The sequence below is a fragment of the Phalaenopsis equestris genome, unplaced genomic scaffold (genome assembly GCF_001263595.1).
Source record: "Phalaenopsis equestris unplaced genomic scaffold, ASM126359v1 Scaffold001306, whole genome shotgun sequence".
Lineage (NCBI taxonomy): Eukaryota > Viridiplantae > Streptophyta > Magnoliopsida > Asparagales > Orchidaceae > Phalaenopsis > Phalaenopsis equestris.
In genome coordinates, this window is record NW_018165745.1 from 87,357 (window position 1) to 114,146 (window position 26,790).

Here is a 26,790-nt window from a genome sequence, read left to right on the forward strand (position 1 = left end):
TTCATAAGACGATGGTCTTGTGCCATAAATGTTAGACATCAAAGAAAAATAAGAAGTGGCTGAAATTTCTAAAAAGGTGAGTCTCAATTCTAGTTTTCTAGGATGGTCAGTAGGAATTTCTAGAGCTAGAATCTAGGCTCTAAGGAGGAGAAGACAAGACCTCACAAAAATGAGGTCAACAGACCCCCTATACGGATGTTAAGGCTTCCGATTCCTTCAAATTTCAAATTTCAGAGGATCGGTGTGAGTTCCCCTATACGGATGTTAAGGCTTCTGATTCCTTTAAATTTCAATTCTCGAGGAACGATGTGAGTTCCCCTATACGGATGTTAAGGTTTCTGATTCCTTTAAATTTCAAATTCTCAAGGATCGGTGTGAGACCTCTTATACGGATGTTAAGACTTTCGATTCCTTCAAATTTCAAATTCCCGAGAATCGATGTAGGGATTCTGATTCCTTTAACCTCCACACATATTCCGCAACTCTCCACAAATTCTCATAAATCACACAGTTCATAAACTCCCATAAATTTCCACAACACAAAGTCAAATCGACATGCAAATTTGAAAGCTCAAACTCACAATCACAATTTGAAAATACAATTGCTAATCCCCAGCGGAAATTTTCAAAAACTTTATTTTGAAACTTGCTCTTTAGTTAGGAATTCCCTAGTGGAAATCCTAGCCCAAGTCCCATTTTAACTCCGTTTCGGGCTTTGTTCTAAGCATGTCTACTTAAATAGTTTTTCAATTTTGTTGATTCATTCGGTCAACACCAATACGCGCGGCGTGTTTGTCCAGCACACCACATTTGGGGGTTCATTTGTTGACCTTATTTTTATGAGGTCTTTCCTTCCTCTTCATAGGTCCTAAGATCTAGCTTTAAGATTTCCCATATTGACTTTTCTAAAGGATTAGTGCTGGGACCCACCCCTCTTAGAAATTCAAGTCACTTCTTGATTCTCTTGTGGTGTCTTTCATGGGTGATCTCAAACCATCATTATTTGATCGAGTGGTTGTGCGCACGGATCATCATCATTTGGTAGAGTGGTTAAGGACCATCATGTGGAAACTTAAAAAGAGAGTTCTCACTAGGATCTCAAGCCGTCTTTATGACTTTATCAACACATTCACACACACAAAATACACAAAATCCACTTGGTTGTTTAAATTCAGACTAAAATTGAACTTTAAAAAAAATGTGTACTTGCATAGACAACCTCAGATGATAAAACGGATTGCGCCAGTGCGTTCGAGGCTATGATTTTACCTAGAGAGGATACTCATATTACTATAATCCCGCATACGAGCAAATCACACGCAAATCGATGAATTTGTCCAAAAAATCCCAAATGAAGAAACAGATTATGCCGGTGAGTCCAGAACGTTAATTTTATATAAGAATGACACCCATATTGCTATAATTCCACACACGAACAAATCACACGCAAATCGATGAATTCGTTCAAACAACCCGAATGAAGAAACTGACTGCGCCGGCGCGTCTTAAGCATCGAAATTATCTAAAAAAGACACAGTTTGCCATGATTTCATGCACAAGTAAAAAATGCACGAATCAAAAATTTTAAATATTAAACATTATAAAAAATAACAATAATAATAATAAAAGAAAATCGCACTTAATCCCTACTCATGCACGCAAACTCGTGACCCAAACATGCCCTATCTTCCGAACACCTCTCCCGCCCGCGATCCTTCGCGATTGAACGTGATCCCCTAGCCCCCGTAGTCGGCCGCTCGGGACTTGCCTCCTCTCCTCTCCAGATTCCTCCAGCGCCTCGCCCCCCATCGAGCCCCGCACAACCGAACGACTCGCCAATCGCGAGCCTTCCTCATGTCCAACCCTTCCTCTCCCCTAGGCCGCCTGTTCTCTTTTGCCCCTCCTCTTAGCAGCTGAGCCGGCATTCAACTCCTCCCTGTCACGCTCGATTGGACCCCCCTTATCCTCTCCCGAGATTCGCCTGCTCTTTCCCCTCTGGGCAGAAGCTCTGCACCGAAGGTCCCACTCCACAGAAAACCTTCGCTCGACTCCCCCTTCTGCTACCGAAGACCTCGCCTCTTCCTCTCATCACGTCGAACAGCCGCACGACACGCCTCCTCTCCTCTCTGTGTCGAAGAACCCCCCGCTAGCTTGCTTTGCTGGCCTCTCCACCGAAAGCGCTCACCCGCTTGCCTCTTCCTCACTCGACTTCGCTTCACTCTTGCTTCATTTGTTCGGATAGGATTCGATTCCTGCTTCGTGCATGACTGCTCCCGCGCGCTCCTCAACTTAGTCTTCCTCCTGTATTGCTCCCGACGTAGATAGAACGTGAAGCAGCAAAGCTTCGGCTCCAGATATTTACTTCAGGCCCTAAAATCATTAAGCTTTCCGAGACCTGCTAATCTGAGCTCTGTTAACTTGAACTGGGTATCTTGGGATCTTCTGTTATTATTTTTATTTTTATTTTTTATTTTTTTTTCTTTGTGCTCTTAATTGTATGGTTTTTTCTGCTTCAGTCTTTTGCTTCTTAAATTTGTCCGCTTGTCTTGGGATTTGTTTTCTCTGTAAGGTTCTTATGTGCATTTATTATGTTTGCTGAGATTGATGTAGGTTTTAACGAATTATTCTTTAATATGTAGGCTTTAACAATCACATTTTGCTTTAGTTTGAAGTATGTTGTTTAAATAGCTGAGAATTACATTTTTTTTTTTTTGTTGAATGAATGTTGGTTGAATGAATGTTGTGGAGTCGTTGTGGAGTCGCTTAGAATTAACTACTGTGCATGCTCCTAAGTTTGTGGAGGTAAGGAAGTATTATGTAGCTTGGATGAAGCAATATGTTCAGATAAAGTAATTACAATCCTTATGTATTTCATATCCAACTCTCGAACTTCAATTCTTACATACATACCACTTATCTCTTACTTATTTACATATCTAACACCTCAACTTTACCCATTACATTTATTCCATCCGAACTTTTCATATCACATAAAGCTTACTACAGTTTCAACCTTTAAACACAGAATGCACTCTCTCATGCATAATCAAGGTGGTAGGTATGTAAACGCCGAAATTTGGGTGATGGGTATGTAAAAATGTAGGGATTGAGTGATGTGCATGCTAAATCCCTTTAATTGTGTTTCACTGAAATTGGGTTTTGATTTGCAAACACGTGCAGCGATTAACGTACATACTTTGGGAACCTTTGTGATTCTCTTTGGAAGCTTTAATTGCTGCTATTTTAGAGGCTTCACATGCCGTGCTTGGTGCTGATTTTTTTTTTGTAATTTTTGAAGGGTTGGGGGCTGCCCTTGCTCGATACTTTCACTATTTTTGGAGCCGCTTTAGGTGCCGATTTTGGGCTGATTTGTGATCTTTGTATTTATTGTTTTGGAGGAAATTTTGGGCTGCACTTTTTGAGTCTATTTGGTGGTTTTTGGGCTTCATTTTTTTTATTCTGAATTGGAGAACTTTCGGGCCGATCAAAACACTGCCTTGGAATAAATTTAAGCACTCTTCTCGAGAGTCGATTCAATTACAGTTGTTGAATGAATTGAAGCGCTTTTAGGACCGATTCACTTTGTACTTCTCTCTTTTTGGTTTGCTAGTTTTGGGAGTGGATCGATCTTCTTTTTTTCTTTTGTTTTGCTTCTTTTGCTCAAATGTTTAAGTCAAAAATGATAATTTATGTTTTAATTATTTGGAAAACACTTAAAAGATATTTAATGTTTTGTTTTACTTGTTCGTTTTTTTTAATCCTTAAACCACTTCAAGCTTAGGTTAGAAGTGTAGGCTTCCTAAATTTTTTAAGCACATCCTAGGTGAGAGTTCATCTATCTATTTTCAAATAAATAATTAAACTAAACAGTTGACCTTATTCCACAAATGGATTAAAACATTAGACATGAGGATGCACCAAGATGTGACACATGTTTTCCATAATTAAATCAACTAGTGAAATTCCTGTCATGACTTAACCCACAATGAAATCTAATGCACCGGGATTTGAGTTTGAACATTACACTCAAATCCTTTTGGCAATTTAGGACATTTGTTAATGCCATATATGTATCGCCGGACTAGAATAAGTCTAGGGTCTAGGTGTCGTGGGCGATGACGACATTGCTTATGCGTACTTAAACGAGGGATACGAAGTGAGATTATTAGAATAGTATCGTCTTTCTTAATGACTTTTAATGAGGCAAGAGGATAAGGGCCGATGATACTTTTTGCCAACTCTTGGTGAGATTGTTGCCTCCGTATTGTAGTCCTTTAGTCGCCAGTAGTCCTAGCCTGATTAGAGTAATTAACCTGTGAACAACACTACTTTACAAAATGTTTACAAAAATAAAAATAAAATTTTGTTTTGCCTGTTAAAGTGAACTTTGCATGTAAGTCTAAACAACAACTTTTGCATGAAAAAATTTAAAGAATTTTGGTAAAACTTTCAAAGATCCACAACTAGCACTTGGATTGAGGTTAAGGATTGTTTTCCGTAAATTGTCGGGTTGGTAGCTCTTACTCAATATTGGGAAGCACACAGTACAGCTCTGATCCCCCACCTTTACCGAGTGAACTTGAGGCTAAACTTCTTGAGTTTAAGTTAGTTTTGGAGAAGGTGCTTAAATCTGGATCATAATTTGCTGTGATGATTTTTCCTTAAAATATTGGGAAATTTACATAGATGCTACACAATTCATATGCATTTGCATATCCAACACCTAAACTTCAATTCTTACACACATGTCACCCGACCTTATGCATGAAATGGAGTTATTTCCTTTGTGGTATGAAAATCGGGATGGTATATATGTAAGGGCTATATATGCAAATACTTGAGAATTGTCGGCTATATATGTGAACGCTTTCATGGAGGAAATTGAGGGTGGTGTTTTTAATGGGATGTTAAGGTGGATTGGTGTTTGTAATTGTTGTCGTAATTTCTTTGCTCGCTATATTTGCCAATTTAGGGAACGTTTAAGAGTTGCTTTTCGTCACATATGCTTACTGTTCAAAACTGATTACTTATTTCTTGGGGGGTTGCGCTTGTTCAATATTGCCACTGTTTGGAGTACTGTAATTTACTGTTTTGGAGAAGGATTTGGGACTTTCAAGTTGTCATTGTGGGATTTTTTTTTGAGAATGTTTTCTTTGTTGTTTGGTGCCTTTAAGAGGGCTGGAAAGTGCTAAAAAATACTTGAAAGCTGCTGTGAGAGCTGTGGGAGAATTGTAGGGTGCTGTTTGGAACTTCGAAATTGCTGTTTGGAGTCATTGAGAACTGTAGAAGTGCTGATTGAAAGCTGATCTTTGCTGTAATTGTCTGTTTGGAAGTTGCTAATCACTGTAGAAGTTTGAGGTTTAGAATTGTTGTGAGAACTGTTTAGAAGCTGTCCTTTTCTATAAATGGCCGTTTGGAAGCTGTCCTTTGCTGTAAATAGCCGTTTGAAAGCTGTCCATTGCTGTAAGTGGCTGTTTGAAAGCTGTTAATCACTGCAGAGGTGTTGTCCATTGCCGTATAGGTGTTGGGAGAGCTGTAGGAGAGCTGTAGGGTGTCGTTTAGGCTTCATAACTGCTGCCCGGAGTCGCAGGAAGCCGTAGGATTGCTGTACGAAGTTCTTAGCCGATGTCTGGAGTCGTAGGAAGCTGTAGGACCACTACCCGAAGCTCCTAGCCGCTGCCTGGTATTGTAGGAAGCCATCTAAGTGCTGTCCACTGTTTCTTGGGTTTGTAGGAAGCCACATAAGTGCTGTCCACTTTGGTTTGGGTTCGTAGGAAGCCATACAAGTGCTATTCGAATTTTCTAACTGCTGTCCGGAGTTGTAGGATTGCCGTACACACTTGCTATTTGTTGCCCAGAGCCGTATGAGGTCGTAGGATCACCGTACTAGCTCACTAGTTGCAGGCTGAAGTTGTGGGAAACCGTGGGATCACCTGTTTGGAGTTCCTAGCTATTGTTACGACTTGTTCTGCTGCTTATTGTTTTCTTCTTTTCTCTATAATTTATTTAAATTCCTTGCAAATTATATTATGCTTTGTGAGCTAAACATGTAACAGAGATAACAGCAGCAGATACGTCACGTAAACAGGTACATTTTATTTGTTATTTTATCATTGCAATTTACTCTTGCTTTAACACATTATGGAGGTACTGATTATAATTTTATTTTCAAAACAAAACGATGTTTCAAAAATTAAACAACATTTAAAAAAAAAACACACACACACATAACACGTCCTTTTGGATTTACGGAAGTCCCTCGGAGGAAGTAACCTACGGTTGCTAACGAGATCACCCCGGTTTAAATGAGTTTCACAACTCATTTAGACTACGTAAATTCAAAAGAAAATAGTGATACCGGAAGGAGGGAACCGTGAGATCCTAACCGGTGTAGCTCTTATCAACTTTAACCCCCATAATGACAACAAAATCAAACCTTGAAACACACATAGTACAACCTTTTGAATCTTAGACTTTAGGACTGTTATTTCGACGAGGAGCTTGGAGCAACTTCATGGGCAGTGCGACGAAGAATTCAGACAGAACAGTAGGTGGATCTTCTTCAGCATTCTCTTTCTTAGTTTGAATAACAACCCTTAGGACTTCGAGGCAGCTCGCTCATCGCGACGTAAATTCTCACATCTTTTTATGGCTCTGTACAATCATGTTGTGCAGCGTAAGTCCTAACATGCCTTAGGTTTCGAGGTTGTCGTTCGTTGCGACGCACGCCCTCATCTCTTTGCAGGCTATTTGCATAATCATATATTATGCAAATGTAAGTCTCAAATAATAAAATTGGGAGGATTAAACACTTAAATAATATCGTCTTCAAAACTCAGCCACACATTAAGATAGTTTGGGAAGTCACTGAGGTTTCTCTTCAAGATCTGTGACATCCCCTATATTTTCCTTTGGATTTCTGAAATTAACTGTTCCTATTTGAGCCACTCCCACTTGTCTTTCCACGTCCTACCATGAAAACTTAAACCTTAAAATCTTGAAAACTAGTATCTTTGATCATTATCGAGAGTTTCTCAAGTAATCCCAGATATTTTCTCAAGTGATCCCAGATATTTTGGATGTAATTAACTATAGGGGCTCGCCTCTATAGGAAACTTGGAACTCAGGTAAAATAAATCCTATTTAATCTTTGTATTAGATAGGAAAATTTGTCGGTCACACATAAAATGTTCGCAAACCAAATGAATGTCACAAATCTCTTAATTTGTAGGATTGAGTCTATCGCCGATGTATACACTTATCTTTCGAGAGGGTGTAGTATTCACAGTATCAGACACGATTATGTAAATTATTGGACTAATGAGATCTATTTAGTCTCATTTTTCAAAAATTAAAACATATGACTTTCAAAACTCAAACTATATATATATTATATTAAATTAGATTTCAAAATTATTTTCAATATTTTCAAAATAAAAAAGTTAACCGACAAGTTGATGCGGTTTAGATCAAACATATGCTTTCTGCACATCTTTTGGAATGATTTAAACTTTATTTATGAAATTCTTCCAAGGCTTTCTTATGATTGTGACCTACAACTTCGGACTTTATATTTAGTACTTGCAATTTTTCTTGCCACAAAAGTGGTTGTTTGAATATTGGTTCTCATGCTTGATTTGAATTGATGTTACTACCATTATTTGTGCATTATGATTTTTTGTTATCAACAATCTTTGACTCGGTGGTTTACTTTTATTCAACTTCAACAACGTATTTTTCTGCTTTTCAACATTAGATGGGGTAAAAGGCATTTGTAGTTCATCTTACCACACTTCATAGGTGTTGGAGCCTTCCCATTTGCTATTAGAATTTTGTATTGGTTTATGTTAGCATGGGAGTCACATTTATTGTGATTTGTGGCTTTGTATGATGCGAGCAATATTAAATGCTATATAGATGTCACACCCCAACTAACTCTCTAGTAGGGTCAATCGTGGTAATTTGGTCAGACCAACTCTCTACAGCACTCGTCATGAATTGTAAAATCAGGACTTATTGGGTGATGAATTAGTCTAAGGAGATCGTCGCAATATACGTGATACATTGCATTTCATAATTCATTCATATTCATACTCGAAAGCGTGAAAAAATTATAATATCGAAATATCAAAATTATAGAGCTGCTAAAGCCAATATAATAAAAATACATACCCAAAATATATATAAGCTACCAAAACTATCGTGCAGAGGAAATAATCAGGGTTATTTTAATAGAAGGGGATGAAGAAGAGAAGATCGTGAAACCGAAGAAGAAGGGAAGGAAGTCAGGAAGTCAGAGAGGCAAATTCACCTATTTATGATGCAAACCGACTTACCTGGAGTCAAGCGATGAGGTCGATGTGAGAATTAGGGCAGGGGTGGCATCTTTGTCAAGCGGAGGAAGAAGCAGTGCTGATGCCGTGCAGAGGAGGAAACAGGAGGAAGCAGACTCGAGCGGGAGAGCTGAAGCCTCGTGTGGGTTCGATTGAAGAAGAAGACTCAAACCGTAGATGCTCGCATGTAGAGGATTTAGTGTCGGCGCGTGGAAGAAGGAGGCACTGACGTGCGGATCACAGAAAGGAAATAGGAGAAGTGTGAAGCCTTCCTTGCTTGACCAAAAGTTTGGAGAGGAAGAGAGGTCATGGGTTTCTTCTATGTGTGTAGGGGAGGCGTATGCGTGCATAGAGGGAGGGTAAAAGGTAAGGGTTTAATAATATATTTATTTATAAAAGTATATTTATTGAATAGAAATTAAGTGTGATTATATAAAGAAAAATTAAACCTTTAAACAATGTAAAACTATTAGTTTATTTAAAAATAATAAATTAATTAAATTTTATATCACATGAAGCTTTCAATTTTTAGAAGAATCGACGTCAAGGCCAATAACAAATTGCAGATTCATTGAGATGAGTATTTGTACTTTTAAACAATATTAATAATTTATTTATTCTCAAATATATTTGTAGTTGATAATATTTGTGTGTTTTATTTTGATTGAGATATTATTTTTTTATTAGTCATATCGTTATGGATGTTATAGCTATTTACTCATGCATTTGGTGTTTGCTTTATATTGTATGTTGAATTGACTGTAATGAATACAAATGTTTATGATGATTGTTTGTATGTGCATGATTAGATATGATGGAACACCCCTTGATGATACTAGTGAAAGAACGCTAATGTACCCGTGCACCTAAATGAAAAAAAGATATTGATATTGATATGTCTTAACTAACACAATTTTTAGACGATGTCTTTTGTAACGACTGTATTGATATAAAATGATATTGATATGATAATGATACAGACGTTTTTGAATAAAATGTCAAATGTTTATATCGATTTTAAAAAAAGTTTAACTGACTTGCATATTGTTCTTTATTTTTCTTATATTCTTGTACTTTAAAAGTATTAAGTATTCATTAGCTCATTTAGATCACAGTTCTTTTAACTAACATTTTAGTTTGAATTAAATTATTAATAGATGAGCGATAGACGAGAAAACATTTATAGAAGATGCGCCATCAACGAGGTATTTTAATTTTATCGCTTTAATTTAATTTTTAGTGGTTCTTTTATCTGTTAAATTATAAATGAGTACAAAAAAATTAATTCACACTATCTAACTGTTTGTACCTGACTTGGTTAATTCTAAGCTTCGGGTCAGGTCGTGACAATAGTTTCAAAAGGACCGTTTGCACATGGGACTCTGCTTGCTTTTCTAACCAAATCTAATTGTACATTTCCTTGGCCTGACTTTTGAAATTACGAAATCTCCAACTTCAAATTCGATTGTTTTGTGCTTAGGGTCATAGTATTTTTACTGTCGATCCTGAGCAGCTTTCAATCTGTCTCTAATTAATTTGATTTTCTCTGTGGCTTCGTTAAGTAACTTCAAACCTAACATTAATTGTTCACCAACTTCAACCCAAGTCGATGGAGTTCTGCATTTCCTATAATATAGTGCTTCACAAAGAGCTATTTTGATACTGGACTAATAGTTATTGTTGTAAGCGAACTCGATCATTGGAATATGATTTTCTTAACTACCTCTAAAGTCGAGAGCATAAAAGCTTAACAGATCATCCAATATCTGTTCTTTCTGATCATCTGTCAGTTTGTGGATGAAATGCGGCCTTGAAATACAATTGTGTACCCAAATCTTATCGAATGCCCTTCCACAACTTGGACGTGAATCTTCCATCTAGGTCAGAAATTATAATTTTTGGAATATTGTGCAATCTGCTAATTTCATTTACATACAATTTGGGCAGTTTTTCCATTGAATCTATCTATCTGATTGGAAAAAAATGAGAAGATTTTGTTAATTTGTCAATAATGATCCAAAAAATATCGTGATCCTATTTGGATTTAGAAGATTTCATAACAAAATCCATAACAATATCTTTCCATTTTCATTTAGGTATCGACAACGATTGTAGCAATCTGCTGGGTCTTTGATGCTCAGCCTTTACATATTCAACATCTTTCTTCATACTTGGCCGCCAGAGTGCCAATCTCAAAATCTTGTACATTTTTGTGTTGTCTGGATGAATTGTGTAGTCTGAATGTTGAGCTTCATGTATAATTTCAATTCTCAAATCTGAATTAACAATTACTCATAACTTCGACATGCTTTTGCTAACATCATCTTCATCAACAATCATGTTAGAATTGTTTCTTGGTTGAAGTTGTTTTAAAAGTTTATGATATTCACTATTACCTTCCTGAACTGCGTTAATTCTATCGATTAAATTTGGTTGCACTATCAATTGCTGTAAATACCCACTATCCTCTGATCTTCCAACTGCATGAAATCAGTTTCCTCAATCAGGTCTTGCCTCTGAGTAATAATTCAACTTCCACTACATGTGGATTCACGACTTGATACAATGGCAACAACATTTGCTCAGCTGGGACAATATTGCATATTTAAATTAAAGTCTTTGATCAGCTCTAACCATCTTACCTGCCTTATATTTAGCTTTTGATGTGTGAAAAGTACTTCAGACTTTGATGATCAGTGCATGCTTCTCATTTCACATCATACAAATAATGTCGACAAATTTTGAGAGCAAACACTACAACAACTAACTCTAAGTTATGCGTTGGATAGTTCCTCTCATGTGGCTTCAACTGTCTGGTTGCATAGACTATCATCGTTTTATTTTGCATTAAAACGCAACGCAAGTCTCATAATGACGTGTCACCTGAAAATTTAGAATCTATTTGCGCCTGATAGAAGAGCTAACACTATCGCAGCGATCAAATGTTTCTTAAATCCTAGAAAATTTTGCTCACATTCTGTAGTCCACTCAAATTGAACATTTTTTCTCATCAACTTGGATAACGACATAGCTATTTATGAGAAATCTTTGACGAACCTCCTATAATACCAACTAAACCAAGAAAACTACGTACCTTTGTAATATTCTTTGGAGTAGGCCTTTCCACAATTGCCTTAACCTCTGAGGACCTACTGAAATTCTTTGGTCGCTAATAATGTGTCCCGTATTTGCAATGCTTTGAAGCCAAAATTCACATTTCAAAAATTTTGCATATAACTGATTCTGTCTCGGCAGCTCCAAAATCATTCTCAAATGCTTGGCATGACCTTCATCAGTTCCTGAATAAATCAGAATATCGTCGATGAAATAATAATTAATCAACATACGGCTTGAAAATTTGATTCATCGGGTCCATAAAAATTACAAGAGCATTAGTTTAGTCAAAAGGCTTCTAAGAATTCACAATGACCATACTTAATCTCAAAAGCTGCCTTAGTTATATCTGTTATCTTGACTATGACATGATGATATCCCAATCTCAGATTAATTCAAGAAAATAAAATCACACCTTCTAATTGATCAAATAGATCATCAATCAAGGGCAAAGGATGTTTGCTTTTGATTGTCATCTTATTCAGCTCTCTGTAATCAATACATAACTGCATGAATCTATCATTCTTTTTGACAAATAATATTAGGGCACTTCGTGGTGAATTATTTGGCCTAACAAAACTCTTATCAATCAATTCTTGCAACTGACTTTTCAATTCTTGTAATTTCTTTGTATGGTGATTTGACTATTGCAGATGTTCTTGGCTACACATTAATATGAAACTCCACTTCTTGTTTTAGTGGTAATCCTGACAATTCTTCAGGAATTATATCAGAAAATTCTAAAATCACTATGATGTTCTTCAGTTCTTACACATTTTTATTCAACTCTCTAATTTGGCTAAGAACATCAGTACACTACTTCACAAATTCTTCACAAGTTTTACTGTATTAATTAGAGACCATTGTGCATTTCGATCACATAAGATATAAAATAGCTTTTCACCTGGTGATTTCAATTTCACCCGTCTTTTCCAACATTCAATTGTAGCAAAATGATTTCACTACCACCCCATCCCCAAAATAACATCAAAGCTTTGAATTGGTATGACAATTAACTCTACTAACAACTTATCATAAACATGAACACGCACTACATAATTTCTAGTGCATAAAAGTCATTTTTCGAGGATAAAATAACACAAAGCAGGAGTCAAATCATAATATTAACATGCAAACTAACAACAAATTCATCATAAAAAAAAGTATGCGATGTACTTGAATCTAATAAAACAGTGTCAGGTTGATCTTTAAGTAGTAGCGTACCTGTAACCACTTCTTTAGACTTTTTAACTTCTTAAAAGGTAATTGCTAAAACTCGAGCTTCTACTGGTTGCTCAGTTCTACGTGTTGAATTTTCACCCTTTATTTGCATGGTTTTCCTAAAAATTAAGTTCTGCGGGGCTTGCTGCCTTTCAAAAATTTTCTAAGTTGTCCCCGTCCTTGAATTATTAGTGGCATCTTGTCTCTTTTCTTTCCAGTAGACAATTCATTTGAATATGCTTTGGTTTTCCGCATTCGTAACATTTTTTAGAAATAATCAAACACTGCCCAAATTGTCCTTTTCTTATTTTTTCCGATTGGAGCTGCTAGTGCTTACCTTTTGATTTAATTTTCTCGCTTTGGAAGTAGTTTCCTGCCAAAATCCTTTCGCTTACTTTCCTGAGGTTGCCACAGTGGATTGGAAAATTTCAGCACATTTTCAACTCTTTTAGCACTTTCAACTAGCATTGAAAAATCACTAATCCCATATGGCACTAAAGTTAAATTCAACTGATCTCTAAAACCATGTAGAATTTTGTGACATTTCTTCTGGGTGCTGATTTAATAAGGTACATATTGACACGGATCAATTTTACGTGATTTCACCTATATTTTTCACTTCTTTTTATCTATTATTTTTGTTAATTTATCACATATTTTCAATTACGAATGTGTAAGTTGCAGATGTTAAATATGAGCAAATTGGAACGGAAAAATTCAAGAAAAAAGTGACCTGAAGCGGCGTGCCACGTCATATTTGGCAAACCTACAATGTGACCACGCCGCTCTGTTCAGCTCTCTGGCGTGACCAAGCGAACGAGCAGGAAACACTTTTGGAAGGAAAATTACTTGCCATATCCGTGGTTCTTGTTATAAGAATGATTTTTAGGGCTTCTTGGAGGATTAATTTGGAGCAGAGGAGAGTTGGAGGCTGCTGGAGACAAGGATTAGGGAGAATTTGAGTAATTTACTTAAGGTCTTCTTCCTCCCTTTGTTGAAACATTTAAGGATGATTTTTTCCTCTGTTTTATCAGTTGTGAGAGTTTATTGTATGAGATGACGATTGCTGCTATTGTAGAGAAGACAAGTTACTATAAGTTTAATATGTTTTTATTTCTTGCAATAAAATTCTGTATAGTTTTCATTGCTATCATTTTCTTGACAATGTGCGGCTAATTTTTTCTTCGTATCTCTGTGATGTAGGGATAATGGATTTTATTGTGTTTTTTCAAAATATTTTTTCGTTAGCTTTTTATTTGTGTTTTCATGGTCTATGTTGTTGGTTTACTTATGAACGTCATTTACTCCTAGTCTAGCCAACTAGGATGTTAAAATATTTCGTGAAAGTACGACCTCTAACTATTGGGTATTGAAACGAATGGTTAATCAGAGAATCCTGAGAGGATAGACATATTTCAGTGGGATTCTGCAATCTTTTCAAGGCGTCAGAACATTCATACGAAATGTCATGGGGATTGAGGACACGTTAATTTCATTGATTTTAGGCTTCTTTTAACCTAGACATAAGCATAAGGAGTAATATATCATTGATTGAAAACAATCACATAGGAAAATATTTAGAAAAATCAAAATCAGCACGAGCCCCGAATCACAGAGGCACAAACCTCATCATTCTTGAAGGAACTCACAAGTTCTTTCTCGCTGTTTCTATTTTTTATTGCCTTCAATTTACTTTGTTTTTGCTAGAATCTTAGAACTTTAACGTTCTTTGCAAACGCCAAGTTAGATTCACTAAATTAGTAGAGTTTTCTCTGTAGAAATAATTGTTAAGACGTTTATCGTGAGATCGATACACACTCTTATACCGCATACTAGTCGACACATGCACTTGCGTTGTACAACTAACTTACTTCGCGATAAGTTTTGGCTTGTCACATATCTGACAAGAGAAGTGAATTCTGTCTCATATTGCATAACTGTCTGGGATCTTTGAGTTAGATTGAAGAACTTATCTTGCAGTGCTATTCTGGCTGAAGGTATAATAAACCAATCTTTGAAGACTTTAACAAATTCTTCCTATTAAATTTGTGAAAGAGAAGTGTGCTGAATTTTTTTTTTATGTTGCACCTGCCACCATCTCTCTGTTTCGTCTTCTAGGATCAAAGTAACTATCACCAATTTTCTGTTTTTCGGACAAATCATACCATCTAGAATTTTCTAAATTTCTAGAGCCAATTGTCAGCAACTGTAAGATCCTTGACACCCACGAATGCAGGTGGCTTGAAAGATTGAAATATCTTCCAATGCCGATCAACTTTAGCCCCAATTTTAGATTTGGGCCCTGTACTGGTGGAGGATCTTTCGAATGCAGCCATTTTGTCGACCACTTGTGGTATCAATTGAACGATGCTCTGTAGCTCAACAGTTCTGGTGTTTTCATTTATTCTATTTTGATTTTTATTTTTGTCAAAAATATTTTTAGATTTTTTTCATGCGCTGCATCTGGCCTACGAGACTAGTCCTCAACACTCTTGATTTAACTCCAAGCATGTTTATCTGTATTGACATATTTATTATTTAAATGTAATTTATCTTATAATAATCATATATGCATGCATGATACCTTAAAACCGTATGGGTTACTCGCTTTAGGTTCATTAACCTATAGTTATGTATAAATCAATTCATATTTGATCTTGTTCTTACTTCTTCTAAATCCAACACACTTTCATCATTCTTTTCATCAAATAACCATGCTCTGATACCAATTTCTGTCACACCCCAAATAACCCTCATGGTAGGGTCAATCGTGGTGTTATAGAGGCTAACAATTTGGTCAGACTAACTCTCACCAGCACTCATCTTGAATTGTAAAATTATGACCCCGTGGGTGATAAATTAGTTTAACGAGATTGCTGCAACATAATTGATATATTGCATTTCATAATTCATTCGTATTTATACTCGAAAACGTGGAAAAAACATAACCTCAAAACGTAAAAAACTATACAGAGCTACTAAATCTAATATAATAAAAATACGTACTATAACATATGTATAAACTCTCAAAACTATCGTGCAAAAGTTGTACAAAGACACCTGGCTACTCACCCCTATACTCGTTTCCCCAATCTAGAATGCAATAATAAAGAATGGCCAACAACGAGCTCAGATAAATAATCAGGGCTAACTTAAAATTTTATACTTGGAAAAGAAACGACATGCATGCTCGTATGAAGCTATATAGCTCTACACACACAAGTCATAACATGTTAGCATAGTAGAGAACATGATAACAGAGTAGGTAGTGTAAAAATGAAGACTATAGTATAAACATTTATGTCATAAGCTTGAAATCATAAGTATGTTCATAAGCTTATTATCGTATGTAATCATAACAATATCATTTCATAGATATCATTTAATGTTAATGTCACTTGGAGATGTATAGGTCTCAACTATTTCCATGTTATGTCATCATGAGTTGTCACCCTGCTCTAAAAGCCATATGAACTATCGATAAAAGTTTTGTTTCCCTTAACAGAGAAGTTATCAATAATTCCCCTGATAGCCACGGTTCCCTAACGTTCTGTGACTGAATAATCCTAATGTTTCCTAGATTGTCATCCCCATTAAAATATCAGGAGTCGAGAATACTACATCTCTGCATAGCGTACTTGCAAGAATTCATGTAATAGTCGACCCATAACATTTCTTTTGACATTTCATTCTCATTATCCGACCCACTGTTCCCGTCACGGTTAATTCCAAGCCCCGGGTCAGGTTGTGACACTTGATTTTTTGCTTTAAAAATGATTACATTATTGTTTATTTTACATGTATTTGTGAATCTACACTCAGTGCAAAATTTTTTTTTTATAGTTAGTGATCTTTAATCTATTAATCATTGTTCATTTCGCGTGATCAACAATTATTGTGACGCTCTTGCTAATTGTAAATCTTAGGCTCTCAAGTGTCCTGTATCAAAAATTGTTCTCCAATGGTTATGTACGAGAGCTCCTTATTTGCTTGATTATCATAAAGTTTTATGTCAGGTTGACTTAATCTTAAATTAGTCCTTTGGAAAGCTTCCATCTTAGGGCTATGAGGCCTCTTTAAGAAAATAACTTGTGGGATGCTATAAGTAATTGTTTTAGGATCCATATTTTGCCTTCCCATGAAAACTATATGATTGTTGTATTCGTTCTATATTATATCTTAACCATGCATTAGATTCCCTTAGACCCTAGAATGTCCTACCTAGAAAGCTCTGCAAGATTTTGCAAACGTTAAAACTTTCAACCGTTAAAGGGCCAACTATGAAGGTAAAGGATCAATCCATGCAGAAATTGTTTCTTTAAAGTTGGCCATTACATTCATAGCACCCGAAACATTGCTATTTACAAACCTAGTGCCCTCGTTCTTTCATTTTTGAAGTTGTCACTCAAATATCAAAATTCATGATAAAACCCTAACCCATATTTTTCATTTCTATCAAATTCTCAATGGGTTGATCATGACACACGGAAATACATCGATTCAGTAGGTCAAAAGAATCATCATGTGCTAGATTCTACAAATAGCAATGTTTCGGGTGCTATGTATGTAATAATTCCTCTTTTTAAAACATCTCTACCTATTTTCTGTGAAACTGAAGCTTTTACAGGTTTCTTTTGTGCATCAAATTGGAGATTGTAGTAACTGCTGTAGTATGTGTACTGATATTCTCTCTTGTTTGTATAGGTCTCAAGAGTTGAGCTCTTGGATGAAGTAATGATGCATGCTATCAATATTGCAAATGGAAAAAAATTGCCTGAAGTTCCAACCTTGATGTTTGAATTTGCTGGCACAGGTAAGTTATAACCTGTGATTTTTACTTGAAGTTTCAACTTTAACCATATTCTCTTGAAATAAGAAGTCATTTTCTTGTTACATTTTGAACAGTAATGATATGTGATGAGAGCTAAGAATTATTAACCATACTATTTTTATGTAAGCCCTGATAGATATAATCATCGATTTGGTTCATAACCCACAAACTATTTGCAATAACCAATTATAATAAATAAATAAATAAATTATGTGTGTTGCTCAAAAGAGACATGACGCTCACAAGGAATCAAAATAAAGAATTTATCTCCCCCTTTTTTCTCATTCGAACTGAAGGGAGGAATCGGAATCGAGAACGAGAGACAGAAGCAAGGCGAGGTAGAGAAAAAGAAGAAGAAGGACAGATTTTGTGTTTCTCATACCCGAGGTTCGACATTTCTTGTAAGAACAGAACATCGAGGGTGTTTCTGTGTGTAGGAGAAAGATGAGCGCTGTGCGTGAAGGAGAAGACGCGAAGAAATCACGGCGTGTGGGACTGGCAGTGCAGTGCAGCGCCTCTTGCGGAGGAAGAAATAGACGGCTCGTGCATCTTACAGGAAGAAGAGGAAGCTTTGCGTTCATGAGAGATGGAGAATTGAGTAGTGACCTAGGCTGTATTGAGACGAACTGAAGGTTTTAGGGCTGTGAGTTCCCGTACGTGAATTGAAGGAGAAGGAGAAGGAGAAGAGAAGGGAGGGAAGAGAGGAGGAAGCGTTTGTGAGTCCTATGCGTGAGCACTGGAAGAAGGATAGGTGGAAGCCATTGTGTGGAGGTGCCAACCAAGCCAAGCAGCTCTAGCTTGCAGGAGTTTAAGTTGTTAGCCAAGCCAGTAAGTTTTTATGTTTTAAATTGATGATATTGTTTTTAATTGAAAATATTATGTTAATATTTATTTTAAGAATTAAAATACAGGTTGAAGAACTACTAATTCAAAAGGATTAGGGATTTTGAATTGTCAATTTTGTAAAGAATAAGAGATAATTGTGGTAAGTATAGAGTTGTATCGTTTATTAAATAGTTAGTAAATTGAAAATATATTAATGATTAATATTAGTTCTTCTTAAATTAGATGTCAATTGCAAAAGAATACTCAAGTTAGAGAATGAAGAAGAAAGACACTGAGTAAGGGTTTAATTTTTTAGTTTTAATTTGCATATTTAATTAAATATATTAAGTATTTAATTATAATTCAATATCAGAAAAAATATGCAGAAGAATAAAGGTTGAACTAAATCGATTAATCCGAGGAAGGAGCCTTGGGTGTGAGGAAGCAAACCGGGCCTTTAAGTTAAGAGATTGATTTAATTAATTTAGATTTCTTTTGTAAAAATTGAAATCATATTTAAGTATTAAATTGGAACTATATTAATTAATGTTTGGAGATAAAGTTGAGGAATAAGCTTTTGAAGAGGTCTTTAAAATGTTTAGGTGATTAATTTTATTTCTAAATTTCATTAATTTTCATTATTTTTAAATGTAAGCTTGATTTTATTTATGCTCTATTTCAGCGAGATTTAGATTATAATAGTTTCTTCATATTTTTAGAAAAAAATACCCATGTTAAATAGCTGCAGAATGATTTTCTTTTGAAATTATTTGATTACTGAATGACATTTATATTATAATATGTGTATATATAGTTTATTATATGAAAATTCTAGTATAAGTGCATATATCAAATTATTTCATGACTTATATATATATTTAGTAATGGTACATTTATTCATCAGTTGATAAATGTAAAGTGCCTCATAAAAAAAATATATTTTATGAAGAATGAAAAAGTGTAATATATGAATACTTGTATGTGTAGCTAAGAGGAGTTTATCCCTTTATGGTGCAAGCAGAGAATGCTAATAATGTACCCCCCGTGTAGGTATTTTCTTACCACCTTTTATGGTGCAAGCAGAGAATGCTAATGTACCCCCCGTGTAGGTATTTTCTTACCACCTCGGATAATTATGGTATTTAGATCGCAAACCGCTGTGTCGATGAGAGAATATTTGTCAGAGGTGAGTAAATACTTTTTCACCTCAGATAATCGTGTAATTTAAATCACATACCTTTCTGCCGGCATGATAATATTGGCTAGAGGTGTGATATGTTATGCTTTGACGGTGCTCTAAGATGGATGTAAAAGTTAAGAGTACAAAATAAAAGTAAAATTAAAGATTAAACCTTAAAAGTAAAGTTAAAGTTAATGCATATTAAAGTTTAAGTTATTTTGTTGAGTAAATATCATGGAGACATGCATGCGATTATTATATGATTTTCAATAGTGAGATATGAAAGATCAGCATGCATATCTTTCTTTTTCTTGGATTACTGTAGTTTAGAAGTATGCTTTCTCTGCTTGGTTATCTTAACTCATTATATTGATTTAATATTTTTTCAGGAGCTTTTGAATAAGATGAATACTAGAAGAGTTAAATGTGTGTAGAATATGAGATCAACAATCGAAAAAATAAATTTTGATTTTTTAATTTAGGTACTTTCTTTAGTGGCTCTTTCAATTAATTTTTTGATATAAAACTGCTATTGATAGAAATAAAATAATTGAAAACTTAATTTCACCATTTAACCGTCTGTTCCCGCCTTAGTTAATTTTAAACCTAGGGTCGGGTCATGACACTATTAATGTTAAAAATATACTAAACTTAAATTTACATATAAAAAGAGCGAAAAAGAATAAAATTAAGTAGATCAGCAAACAAAAACAAGACAATCATTTTATATAGGTTCACCCAAATTAATCTCTACATTATTATCATTGATGCGATTTCACATGATTTTGTCGAGGAGATTTTCAATTTTTTTAAAGATAAAAAAATTTTAACTAACCGAAAATATCATGTTATTTTAAAAATTTTTGTTAATGAAACAACCGACAAATTTTTGTCGAAAATTTATGATATGAATAATTTAAATCATTGTGTAAATATTAGGGCGTTCCCTGCAAGCGACACAATATATGACCTGAATATAGCGAAAAGTGCGCAAGTGTCGCCACAACGACGTCCGATTATGTTGTCAAATAAGCAAGGGTTCTCACATTATGGACGGATTGAGGCAAAGGAGTTAGTCTATGAAACTAATATGTTATGATCTTGAAATATAGATAATCTTATTGGTAAATTAATTGAATTATTAGATATTATGACTCATAGGAAGATAAATATTATATGCATTCAAGAAACTAAATAGGTTGGAGAAAGGGCCAAGGAGATTGATAGTTTATGTTTTAAACTTTGGTATTTAGGTAGGAGTTGCACTAGAATTGGTGTAGGTGTAATTATCAATAAAAGTTGAAAGATAATGTTGTAAAAAATAATAAAATTTGAGATAAAATTATACTCATAAAGATTATTGTCGATATTAAGATTTTAATAATATAATATTGTCGATATTAAGATTTTATTAATATAAGTGTTTATGCTCCTTAATTAGATTTAGATATAGGTTCAAAAGAAAAATTTTAAAATGACCTAAAAGAATTAATACAAATGATAAGTTTTAAATAAAAAAATTATTAGGGAAGATTTAAATGAACATGTTGGTAGAGTAGTGGTTGACTTTAGAAATATTCATGGTGGATACGATTTTGGAGTAATTAATGAAAAAAATAGAATCATATTTTATTTTGCTTTAGCTTATGATTTTGTTATTGCTAATATCTTATTTAAGAGAAGAGATAAGCATATTATTACTTTTAAGAATATGTCTAATAAAACACATTGATCATTTTCTTATGAGAAAAATGGATCATCGATAATGTAAAGATTATAAGGTTATTCTAAGGGAAAAATTAAGTACTCAACATCGATTATTTGTTCTAGATTTTAAGATGAAGACTTGCAAGATAAAAAATATATTGAAACATTGTCATAAAAATATTTGTCGTGGATTTTTATGAGTAAACCTCAAGATTTTAAGATTTGGGATGTTCATGAATAAGCTAATTCTATGTGGAATAAAGTGACAAAAATTATTCAGTAAGTGACAAAAGTTTTACTTTGAAAATCAAAATGAAAAGTTTTTACAAATAAAAATAGTTAGTGGTTGAATAATTATGTGTAAGAAAAGATAAAATATAAGTTGTGTCATAAAGATTGGTTTAATTATAAAAGCTTAGAGAACTGGAAAAACAATAAGATGACTCGTAGAGAGTCTAAGAGAACAATTTATGACGCTAAGAATTTTGTTTAAAGTAATCTTTATAATAGATGAGATTATAAAAAGAGTGAAAAGTATATGTTTATAATAGCCAAACAAAGTGAAATGAAAAGTAAAGAGTCAATGTAAGTAAAACGTATTAAAGATGAAAATCAAAAGTTACTTTTCTTAGATGAAGATATCCAACATAAACTTTTCAATGAAGTTAATGAAGATACAATCTACCTTAGTGATTTTAATATTATTAATAATAATAAAACTTTTTATTTTTACCGCCGCATTAGTAAAAATGAAGTAGAGTGCTTTAAAGAAAATCAATGGAGGAAAATCACTAGGACTTGATATCCCAATTGAAGTGTGGAAATATTTAAGAGATTTGAGAGTTTTTTGGCTTATCAGACTCTTTAATATTATCTTAAAACTAAAAATATGACCATAAAACATAGTTAAGTGTTGTTGAGATGGGAATGTTTAGGTGGATGAGTGGCTTGACACTTAGAGGCAAAATACAAAACAAATCTATCCGTGAAACGGTTGGTGTAGCTCCAGTGGAAGAAAAGATTAGAAAGAGTTGTCTTAGATGGTTTGGTCATATTAAATGTCGACCATCTGATGGTTCGGTTAGGAGAGTAGATGTTTTAGATTCAACTTATGTTAAGAAAGACAAAAGTAAACCTAAAACTTCTTGGGCATATTGTATAAAAAGTGATCTTAATTTATTAGATTTAAATGAAAATATGACACTCACTAGGACACAATGGAGAACAACGATTCATGTAGCCGACCACACTTAGTGGGATAAAGGCCTGTTGTTGTTGAAATAACCCACAAATATTTGATATTTTACTATGGCTAAAGGGGTCAAACTCCTTTGAACCCCAGCAACATATTTACTGCTATGGTTAATTGCGGTTAAGTTTGTGTAGCACATATTTTTCTTAGTGCAAAAATTAGGCTTCACAGCATAATAGTTAACTCTTAGTAACCTGGATGGGTGGTCGTGCTTCAGCTTAGTAGTTGACTCTTAGTAACCTTGCATACTTCACCAGATGACTATATGTGAATATAATTGTGAATTTTGCCTGAAGATCTAAGATAACTCAAAAATCAGATTAAATTTTGGCTCTTTGATTGTGGCTCGTCAAAGTCAACATGCCATGTCTGGTATGGATTGATCTTGAATTGAGCTGAGCTTGGATTAGGTCAAGTGGAACTTGAGATCAAGTTTGAATTTATATGAATGTTTATATGATTGCATCTGAACGTATATTTATGTATATATGCGTATGGACACACATACATCAATGCTTTTATATATATGAATCTATATTTTTATTTGTGCATGCATATATATGCTGGAAAATTAGTCTATTTTGTGAGAATGAGCATTTTTAGGTTTGATTAGGCTGATTTTTTGTTCAAATAGATCTTGAATTTTAGTTGGCTTGCCAAAATATCTTGAGTCTTTTGCACTTAGACTAGATCATATTTAATAACTTTGGGCCGTCCTTGAGCCAATGTTTGATTGACTAGAGGTCTGATCTTTTTTTTTAATGATAGAATCCATTATAAATATATTATTAGTGATATGCTGGGCATAAACCAATTGCATTTTTTTTGGGGGGGCTCAATAGCAGTTACAGATTTAAACTCATGCAGGGAAAAAGAAAAATTATATTTCTTGTAGCTCTAGTTCTCAAACTCGAGTCCTATCCCCTAGGTCCCGAAAACAATGAGATATATTGCTTGATTTAAGGCCTTTTTGTTGGAGATTGAATTTTTAACAACCCTCATATGAAGCACAAAGGCCTCTGTTGTGCTTGTACCTTTTGGGAGATAGTAATTTTGTTGAAGGAAATGTATGTTAGGAGACAAAATTGCGTATGCCAAAATCTTGTTTTCAATTTGAATATGCCTTTGGTAATTCAGTTATCCGGACCTTTTGTCTTAATCTCTTCTTATATGACCTTAATAACACTTCTGCTTTTGTAGGTTTATTTTTGAAACATGATTCATTTCACTCTCTTCATGTGCTTTATATCCCATCTTATTTATGTTTCTTGATTCTTTTTGGCAATTTTCAGAAGCACAAGCACGAGAGCAGACTCTTCTAGTCCAGAAGATTGTTTCTGAACATAATGGCTCTGATTTTGTTTACGTTGAAGATCCAGAGGCTAAAATAGAACTGTGGAAGGTGATCAGTAAAAATGCCAATTTTCTTCATCTTACTGTCACTCCAAAATAAACAAATAAATAAAATAAAATAAAATAAAACAAAAAATAAAACCAAGTTAAATTGTTTATGTTATTTGTTACCTTCTAGTACAGGCTTGAATATCGCTCCATTTATTCATAAAATTTAAAGGAATACTATTAGATCAAAGCAACTATCATTTTTTATGATTGCCTAAAAAGTAGCCTTCATATTACCTCACATCTAGGTTATTTACTTTGTAATTCCTGAATCGTGGACCAACGAAATTGGAAAGAATTGGTTTGAGCTTACTTTAACTTCTTACTTTATATTCTGTCTACAGATAAGGAAGGAGGCTCTTTGGGCTTGCTTTGCGATGGCACCTAATTTTGAAGCGATGATTACGGTTGGTTTGTTCTTTCCTATTCATAATCTGCTTGTGCTGTTTTAATTGGTTCATTTCCATGATAATGAGGTAGTGCAGTAAACAATTAATTTGTGCACTTCGACTGTTTTTAGCAGTTTCTTGGCAAGATTTTTTTTTTCTTTTAGTTGGGTGCTACTGTGTGAATTTGCTTTTGAATTGCCCTACAATTATTATTCTCTCGGGAAAATGAAAGCATGTAATATATTTTTAGGAATTTTGCATAAGTATTATTTAATTTTCATGTTTTTAAACATTCATATTTGAAATTTATGTTTACTTTTGTAACACTTAAATCTTTAAATGACATAAAACTACCGCTAACATTAGCTACTAGGATGTTATAAATGAAAATATAAAGTTTTTGTTGTTAGAAGTATAAATATATAACAATCTATTTATATAAATCACCCAATATGCTTCTTTTCCTTTTGAAAATGAGAAAAATAATGGGGGTGGAATGCACTGATTGATATGCTGTACTTGTCCATACATGCAATCATACAGTCGTGTTAGAGCTAACCGGGAAGGCAACGAGAAGATATTGGGGAAACAAGATCAGCAAGCTGCATATTGTGTCACGAAAGGTCACTTGAAATTGTGGATCCATCACTATGCTGACGGTGCCTGCTCCTCGAGGTGCTGGTATTGTGGCCGCTAGAGTTCCGAACAAGGTGCTCCAATTTCAATCCACGGTGAAATTGTTCTTGAAAAGCTGTCAGTGGTACCAATGAGTAGAGAATGCCAAGAGATGGAACTAGTGCAAGAGGCAAAGGATTAGAGCTTCTAGGGAAGATCCCGAAGTTCTGAAGGTCTTGGTCGGGCTCTTGAAGGCTGCTAGCGTCTCGAGGGGAGCCACTGCCTCAGCATATGCTACGACGCAGGTGAAACTAGATCTCCCTCCTATGTATCTGAAGCTCGATAGACCGGCCACGTATCTGAGTTGCTAGCATTGGATCAAGATTGCTCTAGTAGGGAAGTGACTAGAATGATACCTGATATGGGCGGAGCTAAAGAGTGATAGTGCTGAGGGGGATGAGTGGAGGATCATACATGTATTGATTTATACTTTATTACTCAACTCGATGGTTGCATCGATTGTCACATTAGTGGATAGTATTCGAAAGGTGAAGGACATTTGAGCAAAGCTGAAATGAACCTATGTGGGATTAAGAACCACATGAAGGTGTTCCAGATTCAGCGTTACATAGAGGCAGTGGTACAGGGTGATAGATCGATTCAGTACTCCATAAAATTGCAGTGATTGTGGCAAGATCTTGATCACTTCTCTCTCACGTATGTCAAGTTGTAGTGATCCGAGGTGCATGAAGGGGGAGATATTTTCACAGATGAGGACTATGTAGTTTCTGACTCACCTGATGATGGTCCAGGCAATGATTCCTTCATTGGATGAGACCATCACTGCGATGATATAGAAGGCGAACACTCTGAGTCAAGAGGACATCGAGGTACATGGTCGGCTTTAGCTACCTCGAGTTCAAGTATGACAGGTGTCCAGGGGGAGAATCGCAAGTGCTACAACGGTGGAGAAGTGGGACACTTGAGTAAGACTTGTTCAAGGCCACCCAAGGAGAGAGAGACGAGTGGACATGGACAGCCTAGAGGCCATGGTCGTAATCATGGGGCCGAAAGGGGTGGAAGAGTGGGCCACCGGGCGAATCTGATTGTAGCGGAGAACGAGGGAGAGATCGGGGGTGCTGTTTACCGATAAGGATCATGAGCTCTTAGAGATGTTGAAAGAAAACAGAGAGCGACAGGTGATGTGACTGAGAATACATCCACTTTATTGTCATATGAAGAACACTACTGCTTATGCTCACTCAACTAAAGGTACTTGTGATACACTGTCGGCCGTTTTATTTATTGTCAACTTCACTTTCGTAGTTTGAAAAAGTGATGATTTTGTGATTTTGAAAATAATTTAAATATAAATATAATTTTTTTTAAAGAAGTAACGTTTTTTAATTTTTAAAATAAGTGAGACCAAACGAGTCTCACATTTTCAAATAGTTTAGATGATTTAATACAATACTACAAGCAATACACTTATCCCGAAGAATAAATATATTACTTGTAATAGGGATTTAATCATCTAGACTGAACAATTTGTGACATCCGTTTTGATCTGCGAAATATTTTATAAAAAGGCCAACAAGTTCCCCTATCTAACATAAAAATTAGATAGGGTTTATTTTATCTGGGTTCCTGGTTCCCTATAGAGGCAAGCCCCTATAGTTAATTACATCTTAAATGATCGAAATCACTTAAGATAACTCTCGATTAAGATCAGGTGGTTTTGTTTTCAAGATTTCAAAGTTTAGGTTTTCACGATTAGACATAAGAAAGTCAAATGAGAATGGCTCAAAATGTGAACAATTATTTAAGGAATTCAAATGAAAGAAAAGTAGGGGATATCACAGATCCAGGAGAAACCCCGGAGATGTCCCAACTATCCTATTGTTCGGCTTTATGTCTTTGAA

At 34.9% G+C, this 26,790-nt stretch overlaps 1 protein-coding gene across 8 annotated transcripts in view; it reads left to right on the top strand.

Moving 5' to 3' along the window:
* Nucleotides 1-26,790, top strand: part of LOC110033844 (D-lactate dehydrogenase [cytochrome], mitochondrial) — a 108,167-nt gene that overhangs the window by 67,394 nt on the left and 13,983 nt on the right. For all 8 annotated transcript variants that reach the window (XM_020737964.1, XM_020737966.1, XM_020737965.1 and 5 more), the window contains 3 exons: nucleotides 17,373-17,481; nucleotides 23,756-23,865; nucleotides 24,209-24,271. In XM_020737964.1, coding sequence (XP_020593623.1) covers nucleotides 17,373-17,481; nucleotides 23,756-23,865; nucleotides 24,209-24,271 — 282 coding nt within the window. The remainder of the gene's footprint in view (nucleotides 1-17,372; nucleotides 17,482-23,755; nucleotides 23,866-24,208; nucleotides 24,272-26,790) is intronic.